The sequence below is a fragment of the Schistocerca gregaria genome, chromosome 4 (genome assembly GCF_023897955.1).
Source record: "Schistocerca gregaria isolate iqSchGreg1 chromosome 4, iqSchGreg1.2, whole genome shotgun sequence".
Lineage (NCBI taxonomy): Eukaryota > Metazoa > Arthropoda > Insecta > Orthoptera > Acrididae > Schistocerca > Schistocerca gregaria.
The window spans coordinates 359,830,697-359,841,634 of record NC_064923.1 but is presented as its reverse complement, the minus strand read 5'-3'; the positions used below and the strand labels follow the sequence as shown (position 1 = coordinate 359,841,634).

Sequence of the window (10,938 nt, the reverse complement as noted above, 5' to 3'; positions counted from 1 at the left end):
AGGTCGATACATGTACACTAAGCAACTCAGTTCTTTTAAATTCAAAGTAACTGTTAGTAATAATTAAAGTGCAGCTACTCGCCGAGGTCCATTATCGTATGGCAGCGAAACCAGATATTTAGGAATAATTCTTGGCTCCCAAATAAATATTTCAGGAACATGTGGAATATGTATTTAATCGAGGTCATGGACTATTTTATCAAAGGCACTCCCCCGTTAAAGGCAGTGGACTTCCGATGAAGATGAAAATCAAACTGTTTCAAGAGTTCCTTCTACCGGTCATCACATTCGGAATCTGGATTCTGGCTGCAGCCAAAAATACCAGGGAAAAACAGACACTGCAAAAGGCATTTTTCGGAATGGTCGCATCCCGCTTTCTTCCAAGTACTCATATTTACAAACAAACCAACATTCAGAAAACACCCCAAATCATTCAGCAAAAATCAAAAAAATTCTACAGTTCAACTTTTAAATTTCAGTAGGCAAAATTGGACTCATAAATTCATCATAATTACAAATTCTACTAGCAAACGATCGTAACCGTCATCCATAAACTACAGCTCTGACACAAGGAAAGTGACCAGGAAGTCATGGGTCTGGATATACAGGGGTTTGCTACCCGTCAGAACAAGCGATGGATGTTGTCAGTAGAGAAGCAGTAACAGTTAAGTGAGTTGGTCCAGAGAGTTCAGTGACTTTGAATGTTGACAAGTCACTGGATGACACCTGAGTAACAAATCCATCAGGGACTTTCAACCCTTCTTACGCTGGACAAGTTGACTGCTGATGATGTCTTCAGTTGAAACTTCCGGGCTGAGAGGCCTTGGTCGATATATAAAATTTCCACCTAACGTTTCGTCTCCATCTGTTCTGAGGTCATCTGGCTACTGCCACTGAGGCTCCAGGTACTCTCGCACTTATAGAGCGCATAGGGGGCGAATGGTGGTGCCCTCTATGTGCTCTATAAAGGTGCCCTGAAGGTCCATGGTTTGGAACAAAAATTTCGGTGTATCGCACTCGAGTTTCATCAGAGAACTTCGATTCTTAACTGTTCGAATACATGTGGAAAAAAGGACAGAAAATGGAAAGAGACTTGGCCATGAATTTCATTAAAAGTGTTGTGAATTTGTACAATCCAGCACATTAACTTTTTGTATTTTTTCGTTCAATTAAATTGTTCGTATGTTTAGAGATTTTTTTTAATTTATCGAAGTATCGTCATTACTTTTGCACTATGAGCGATTCGAGCGTTCCTGATCATCTTTCTGGTAAGACTATTTAATATTTATTTCAAATGAAGACCGTTTTGACAGACTGCTATGTAGTTTAGGCTGAAATGTTAAAATGCTGTTGTGAGCTTTTGGTGCCAACAGATGCTGATTAGATAGGAGCCTAATAACAGAGTTTTAGTCATAAAGCACCGCATTTCGAAATTTGTAGCAGTTTCCGAAGTGGAAGTAGCTTGAGACCTAACAGAATAGTTCAAGTTTATTTGAACATTCCATTCTATATGATGACGTACTACTATTCGCAAACTATAACTCGGCATCCTTCGAGCCAGCCGGCCAGGGTGGATGAGCAGTTCTAGGCACGACAGTCTGGAACCACACGACTGCTATGGTCGCAGGTTCGAATCCTGCCACAGGAATGGATGTGTGATGTCCTTAGGTTAGTTAGGTTTAAGTACTGCTAAGCTCTAGGGGACTGATGACCTCAGAAGTTAAGTCCCATAGTGCTCAGAGCCACTTGAACCTTCGAGTGGGGAGGGGGTGGGGAGAGGGAGGAGAGCAGTGCAGCTTCTTAACTCATGAGGGAATATATGGAATAGAAGAGCACCATAACTTAGTTTCAAAATAAACAGCAGTAACATGTAAAAATTTCTCTTATTTATATACCTCTCTATCTGTGTAAAATGACGAATTTTATACTTAGAAGCTCCACAAACAAGTAAATACTTTAATCCCTCCTAATTTAACTCTTGTGTCAGATTCACCACATAAAACCTGATCATGTCATCATACATACTCATAACATAGATCTTGATTACTGTAGCATTTATTTTAAACAATTCTTTGCCTTGGTGCAACAGTGTAGTCATAATAAAAGTCAGTCATTTGTTAACAGAAGTGTAAGATGCTGTCTAACATAAGTTATTTCTACATTATAATTTTCAGTGTTAGAATAAATTATTAAACAAGGAACAGTTTTCATTGCTTCAGTAGATTGTAGTGACCTGAGTGAGTGACTCAAAACAGCAGTTCTTAAATATCACTATTGAGGAGGTGCCTCAATATCTCTAGGTCTCTGCTTTCTGTTACTCTGTTTTCTGCTTATTTTTCACAAGATTGTCCTGTTCATAATACATTTGGACACAATCTTCAAGACTGATTGTTATCTATTACTTCATTCACATAAATTCACACACACACACACACACACACACACACACACACACTCTCTCTCTCTCTCTCTCTCTCTCTCTCTCTCTCTCTCCGTGGGTGCTGCAGCCAGAATGGGTGTGTGAGGTGTACCTGCTTGTGTGAACGTGTGTGTGTCTTGTCTTCTTGCTGTATCCTGCTAGTAGTGCATGTGATTGTGAGTGCACCTAGGGTAGGGTCACTGCATGTGTGTACTTAAATCAACTGACAACTGTATCAGCATGAACGAGCCACTAGAGGCTGCCTGTAGGAAGTGTGCATACAGCATGGTCTCAACCCCACTGTCTTCCAGCGAATCATGCCTATATACGTGCAGAGCTGTGGGGACTCACTCTACTATTTTCTTTTAGTTTGTACTGCTCACGTCAATTGTAATGTGTATGACCTCTATTGCACCTTCTGGGAGATTATTTTGTCTTGTTATGTGTGGAGACACAAACGACTTGTTTCCATTAGTGTTCAGAGATTTATGAATAAAGCTATAATTGTGTTACTTGGATTGGTTTCGTTTATTACTTGGTTACTACACTTCTGATAAAGGCTATGCCCAAAAGCTCAGTGTGTAACAATTTTTTGTTGTGCCTGTCTGATAATGTTGATATTCCAACCTGGACCTCCCATTGTTTTAACAAAAGGTAAGTAGATCTTCAAAGTATAACTGTCCATTTTGTTACATTGAACTACAGTTCCACTGCTATGTACTACATTCAAGAGCAACTGAGTTAGGCTCATCTACTGAGGAGTATGCACCAATAACTTTTGCCTTTATGACAGTGGCAGTACATCATTAAATGGACTCTCTGAAACACAAACAACATTAAGGAGTTATCCAGGTTCATGAACGCGCAGCTATTGCCTTCAATTCTGATATATTGATCAGAGGTGGACACATTGGGCTTAATATGTTACAGATGTGCAGTAGGATGGTGTTCAAGTAACATGACAGGAGTGAGGAGTAGGGAGAGGGGGGGGGGGGGGGGAGATGGCACAACCTCATGTATTTACTGAATTATAAAATTTTAAAAAGGCAGTTGCAATATATCAGATGGGGATTCCATTCAGTTAACACCCAATACTCTCCAACAGTGAAGCATTCAATGCCTGATCACAGGTATGAAAATTTTGATAACTACAGTTACCATTTTGTCATAGGTTATTTAATATTATATGTACAAAATTTCATTAAACTTAAAAGTATAACTATTTTGATGTCACAGCACAGCTAAAGTCATGCACATTTAATGTTTCCAAACCTACATAATGTTAATTGTGTTTCATAGTATATTCCATAATGTAATAAGAAATTAGCCAACTGGAATTGTATAGTTACTACATGAGATCTTCCAGAAATAATTTTGTAATTAGTACAAACTTTAATATCAGTTACAAATAACAGTTTAAAACACCACATTTATTGAAAAGTGTATAAATAAATTTCTACAAAACTTTGGTTACATGAAATGTTTTTCTTCCTTTGTAGAACGCAATGTTGTACTCAAGGTTTTGTTGCATGATAACTTTTAATTACAAGACTAATGAGATATGAATTGAAACAGTGTCATGAAATAACTTCATTGTTATAAATATCATATATAAGGCTGTACTATCTACCACAGTTCTGCTTTCTTCAGCTCTTTTCAGTTCTTACAGTTTTTTTTTTGTGTGTGTTTGTGTTCCATCTATAATGAAGAAACATTGCTCAGTCAAATTGAAATGTTATTATTCATGAAAACTGCATTCATCATTCAATAAAGCACTCAAAGGAGATCCTATATGCCAATAAAAATTGCAGGCCTGTATTTCTTTAAATGCAGGAAAGAGATCGTCATCAAATCAACAATCGAAAGCTAAGAATCAGTACTGTGACTTTCAGCTACAATTCTGTTGGGGTCTCCAACAAGCTTCAAAAGTTATCTGAAGCAAAATAAAAAATAATTAGTTTTAATTAAGTTCTTAGTGGTATTTGTCACTGTAATTGATCATGTTTGCTTGATAGGGAAGTTCCTGATTTTAAGCAGGGTTGACTCAAGGTCCAAGTGCCCACCAGAGATGTAAACAATATTTACACTCAATTTAGATTTATTTTTAAAGGTCGTACCAAGGAGTGGGAACTAAGGCAATGAATTGAAACTTCCAAAACTATTTAACTACGGAAGGTAGTAATACAATTCTTCCTTTCAATTCCTGCCTGAACACCGAAACAGTAGATATAGATATAAGTAATCGTGGAATAGAAAAGCAATTTTAGTTCTTTAATATTGGAAATGCATGTGAATCTGATGAGATACCTGTACATTCTACCGAGATTATGTGAAATAGCATGTTCTCCTTCGACTAGTAGTTCATCGTAGGTCATTGGAGCAACAAATGCTTCCTAACAAATGGAGAACAGGACTGGTCATTTCCATTTTTGAGAAGAATCATGGGACAGATGCATTAGTTATAGACCTATACAACTTACCTCAATCTGTTGTAGAATTATGGAGCGTGTTATATGCTCATGTGTTATAATAGTTTGGAGAATGAAAATATTCCTTACAAAGTTCAACATAGATTACACAAAGAGAGAGCTTGTGGAACACAGCTCATTCTTTTGATCCACAAGATCCAGAGCACTGTAGACACTGGCACCTGGTTTGAAGCTTTGTCCTTTGATTTCAGAAAGATATAGATACTGTTCCATATTGCCATTTAGTGAACAAAATATGAGTTTACCAAGTACTGTATCGTGTTTGTGACTGTATTCAAGAATTCCTTAGAGTTGGGACTCAACATGACACTTGTGATGGAACAAAGGTGGTGGCAGATGTAAAAGTAATTTCAGGAGTACCCCAAGGAAATGTGGTAGGACTTCACAATAAATATAAATGATCTAGTGGCTTACATTGGAACCCCCAGGAAGGTTGTTTGTGATGACACAGTTGTCTATAAGTGGCTTACATTGGAACCCCCAGGAGGTTGTTTGTGATGACGCAGTTGTCTACAAGAAGACAATGCCAGGGAACCGTAGTAAATTGGAGGAAGACCTAGGTCACTTAATAATTGGTGCAGGGACTTGTAGTTGACTTGAATGTAAATAAATGTAACATATTACCCACAAATAGGTGAGAAAATCTGTTAATCTTCTATTACACTATTGCTGGAAATAGTAACAACCATAAAATACCTGGAGTATTTATCTGGAGTGATCTAAACTGGAGTGACCAAAGAAAACAAATTGTAGAGAAAGTGGAGGTCAGGCTGATACTAATAGGAAGAACCTTAAGGAAGTGTAATTCATCCACAAACAAGTGGTTCATGAAACACTTGTTTGACTGAATCTTGAGTATTGCTCACTAATATTGGACACTTACCACATTGGATTAATAGAAGAGATAGACAAGATACAACAGAGTGTTAGAGGATCATATAGTCAGGATGACAGTATTATGGAAATGCTCAGACTCCAGTGGCAGATGCTACCACAGAAGCATTGTGCATCATAAAGAGGTTTATTACTGAAATTGCAAGAGCGAAGAGCCAGGCAACATATTACTTCCTCCCACATATTTTTCACAAAATGACCACAGAGACAGGGAAAGCAGCTACCAGAGATTGGAGTCCTGTGTGATTGTTTGTGTGAATAATGTGTGTTTGTCTCCTTTTCTGACGAAGGCTTTGGTCAAAAGCTAATGTGTAAATGTCTTTTCGTTGTGGCTGTCTGCAACTTATATGTCATGTTTATGGTAAGTAGCAATCTATCTTTTCCTTACATTACTGATATTACAACCTAGAGATTCCATGGTTCATTCAGCATTACAAAACAAAAGCTAGTAATTCAACTGAATTCTATCTTCTTCAGGTTGATGGAGAGAATCATTGCAAGTCTACCAAAGCATGGACTTTTTTTATAATAACATTGTAGTTTTACAGAATGTTGTGGTCAAATGCTCAAAAGCTTTCTATTTAAAGTTTAAATGAATCTAGAAATGGTCATAGTGGATGAACCATCATGACATCTACCCAGTTTGGTTAGGGAAACCATGGTGTTTGAAAATCGAGATAACTTGAGTTACATTTGAATTAAAGTTTTTGTAAATATGACCTTACACTTCCACATTCATTCAATCTGTTTTCAGTTACATGTTCATTATACAATGGTAATAAAAAATATCTTAAGAAGTTATGACATGTGAGTATTAGATTTCAACAGCTTCTGACTGTAAATTAATTATGTATTATACCACTTTTGCATTTATGTTGGTTTAAAAGGACCTTACTGATAACTCACAAAAGTATATTTACTAAAAAAACTGAGATCACCCACAATTTTCATATTTAAAAATTTGGAAATTCATTTGTCTTTGTGTATTGGAAAAGAACTAAAACTGAGTTTTAAAAGTTCCTGCATCAATGGAAAACAGTGTTACAATTATAGATGGCCGTAATTTGTCAAATTTAGTTGTAAGCAAATGACATTGAGATAAATATTAACCCTGTAACTTCATCCTATAACTTAATACTTACATATCAACAGTGACTTTATTGCCATTCGAAACCAGAAACAAATTGAGACAAATGTGCACTACAGCACAGCATCAACATTTTAGTTGATGAAATGGAAATAGAAGTGAAAAATAATTATTTACCATAGTTGTTCATTTTAATTTTAGCATATATTCACTATTATTTTTTACAAGAAAATTGCCTAATAAAATAACTTTAGTTTCTCAGGTGTGGGAATGTTTTAACAACTGTTAGCTTCACTTAGGAAAAAAGAAAAGTGTTTTCCACTGGTCAAAATCACAGTTTCTTATCTTTTGTACTATATTATGCATAGCTTTATTAAAGCACATAATTCATTTAATGCCATGGTAGGCATAGTATATACATAGATCTCCTTGCCTTACTCATAATACGATCTGTACAGATCAATAACGTTTCACATGATTACAACGTAATCCCTAGTAGTAACAAAAGAATAGCAATGCACACTGTGTTCAGGCAGTAATCAATGTGCTCTTTCCTGACATGCAGCACCAGTTATCATTGTTAAACTGGTAAATAGTCTCTATGCGGTTTAACTATGTGAACTGCAAAATAAGTAAGGTGGTATGTACAATACAAGTAAAAATTCTCGCATGAGTGTTTATAACAGCAATTTCCTCCACCTTGTAAAAATATTATCCCATGACGAAACTTCAGCAGTGATGTTCTTTTGTAATAGTACAATCTATTTGCACGCCAGGAGAACATATTCTCAATAACACAGCTGTTCTTCAGTAACTTGCAGAAGGTACACATCCTTCGACATGCTCTGCTCTCTGTATAGCAGTATTACTGAAAAAATCTCACAAGTGAACCACACTGTCTGTATATATCAATAGCATCACATGTCACAGCATGGAAACGATAATGTCATTGAGACTTGTGTAGGTACCAATGACAAGTCCCAAAGTGCCAAAGATCATAAGGAGTATGTTTTTAATGAGGATCCATCTGCAGAAACCATAACCGATGGGCCACAAATAGCAGATCTCAACCAATGGTGGGAAAACAATGCCAACTGCTGCTAGACACAAGGCTCCAAATAGTGAAATAAATAATTCCAGTCGAGGTATTGCCACTGCCAGGAGAACTGTAAAGAAGACAACATTATTACATTGAGCAATAATTTTAAGAGAAATTACTATGAAAAATAGTAAAATATTGTTCACAATAATAAAACAGAAATGAAATACATGTGGCAATATTGTCATTGTGAATCTAATAAAAAATGTAAGTGATCATGACATAACAATTTTGGTTTTAATCATGGTTATACACAATTAACAATTTGTGAAAATCATATGGACTTGAGAAACTAGTTGTTACTAAACCTTTACATATGTAGTACCCTATGTATAGATGTGGAGTGTATTAGCCACCTCCACCAAACATGTACGTTTAATGATATAATCTCTGATGCTTATATATTATGACTTGCTGTCATCTTTTTCCTTATATAAGCCTATCTGTTATGACTCTTTACCTCTTCTTTTATCATGCCCTAACCAAATTCCATATCTGTCAGACTCTGGGTCCATGTTTGGTTTCTCTTTAATGAGTTGTTTCTAACTTTTCCCTGGCTCTTATATGCAAACGCAAATCTCAGTGTCCTCATCACTGTTCATTCATTTTCTCATGAGAGTTTGTGTCCATTTTCTTCCAAACTGACGATTCTTATTATATCCAGCTTTTTTTCCCTTGATTGTTACCAGCTTGATGATAAACAAAGGATTTAAATAGTCTTGTCATGTACAGTCATCTTAATGACTGCACTGCACATCCGTGATCTCTGTTTTTGCCTTACTTATGTTCATTCCTGCATTTTCTACAAACAATAAGTCACATGCAGGCTGCAACACTGTGCCCACACTAAAGTGTGCACTTCAGATTAAATGTATGTTCCAGATGGGCTTTAAATCCAGATCCTTATCTCAGAGACCACAAAATAACAGACTTTAATGCATGCTTCATTGGATCATAGATTGGTGCTGCTATCAAAACGTAAAGATTCAAGTCTGTTCCTCAGTCTAGCATAGTTTTTCATCTTCAGTCTTCTAATTATTTATGTGTGTCCTCGGACTTCCACGTATTATTACATTAGTAGTAAACATCACTGACCACAGAAAATTCTTTGACAGATTAAACTGTGTGCGTGGCTTCTGCTTCTGCAAGCAGTGCCTAGGCATCTCAGTTGGCAAAAACATCACATATAAAAAGTAAGTTTAATCTGCCCAGAAATTTCTTACCTGTGTGCACTCTGGTCAGTGAAATATTTTTCCTATGTTTTGATTTATGAGTTAAATCATGGATTTACAAGATTTTTTTTTTTGCTCTCACATGATAATTTATATTATTGTGGAGTATACAGGGTGACCCAGGAGGAAAGCTCAGTATTCAGGGACATGACGGGGAACAATCGTTCAAAGCAAAAATGTCTAGTAAACACAGGTTCTGAAATTCATAGCTTAAGAACTATGAGCACTGCTTCATCTCCTCTTCTACCACAAATTTTTTGCTTTCCATATTTTGGGAGTTGGTAGTATGGGCCAAAATAAGAATGAATGTCCAGTAAATATGTGCTCTAAAACGCTCACCGAAAGAGCTATGGACATTTGTTCCAAAGTAGTGCTCATAGCTCTTAGATATGAATTTTAGAATCCTTGGTTACTAGACTTCTTTGCTTTGAATGACTGTTCCTGTCATGTCCCCGAATACTGACCACTCCTCCAGGGATACCCTGACTGCCAACTCCGACAGAATGCCATTCTGGCCTGAGCTGCTAGAGTTAGCAGTTATGTGTGCATCAAGTGTGCTTGTTTGTGTTAACTAATGGTGTGTGTTTCACTTTCTTGTTCTGATGAAGGCTGTGGCCAAAGGCTTACATGTCAGTGTCTTTTAATTGTGCCTATCTGCAACTTTAAGGTGTCATCTTTACAGCAAGTAGCAATATATCTTTTCCTACAGTGTTATTATTAGGGCTCTTCTTTATGTTCAAATTCTGGCTTTTTATTCTTCCTTTTTTCCAGTGTCATATCTTTCACAGTCTTGATTTCATGACAGTTTAAAAATAACAAACTTGTCTTTTTTTAAATTCCTACTGATTATGTTACAGAAATAATAAGTATTTTCTTTATTTCTCTTCTTATCCTTCCTCTAATAAAGTAGCCAAATATTAATATTTTTCACTATTCATCTCTACACATAGATATGATTTCATTCTTTAGCATAATTGGAACCAACGAGCTAAAGCCAATGTTTCAAATGACGATTATTCCGTACTACAACTGAAACATAAATTTTGGTTTCTACAGGATTAAAGTAACAAATATTGCCAGTATTTTGTAAAAAAAGCTGTTAATCACAAATTTGCTAAAGTAGGGTGTTAACTACATTGGAATTTCTTCTGTGGCTTAAAATTAGTTGCTGACTTAAATATGTTATTAAGTGCTTTCATTTTTAATGTAAGTGTTTATTTGTTACCAGAAATATTAGGTGAGATGCTGGTCATTTAATACACAGATACTTAACTGTAACATTGGCATTGCATCTAAATAAAACATGCATGCAATTGATTTATTTTTGAAAAGAAATAAAATATCATCACCTAAATAAGATTCTTACACCTAAGGATTCATGAAACAAATAATAATTAAAAAAGGGGAACATTAGTATTTTTTGCAACTATTTGAAATTGCTCTTGTTTACTGTTTTTGATAATTCTTCCGGGTTATATGGCTGTGATCCATAGAATTCTTCTATTCCTAACCTTTCGTCCAATACAACGTTGGACATCCTCAGAGGTATGGCTGGTCCTGTGGAGTCCTGCCGACTGATGAGTCGGGTGTCGAAGAGCGGCCTAAATACCGAGGAAAGTGTGCGTGGTCTAGCTTGCACATAGTAGCAGAGAGAAAACTAGTCAAAGATAAAATGTAACTATTGATAATAGTTCACCATTTGCGAGAAACGCAAAGGA

The 10,938-nt window shown here is 36.2% G+C and overlaps 1 protein-coding gene across 4 annotated transcripts in view; it reads right to left on the bottom strand.

Annotated features, from left to right (window-relative positions):
- Nucleotides 1-3,576: 3,576 nt before the first annotated feature.
- Nucleotides 3,577-10,938, bottom strand: part of LOC126365925 (proton-coupled amino acid transporter-like protein CG1139) — a 307,054-nt gene continuing 299,692 nt past the window's right edge. For all 4 annotated transcript variants that reach the window (XM_050008680.1, XM_050008681.1, XM_050008679.1 and 1 more), the window contains exon 10: nucleotides 3,577-8,055. In XM_050008680.1, coding sequence (XP_049864637.1) covers nucleotides 7,814-8,055 — 242 coding nt within the window. In that variant the 3' untranslated portion in view covers nucleotides 3,577-7,813. The remainder of the gene's footprint in view (nucleotides 8,056-10,938) is intronic.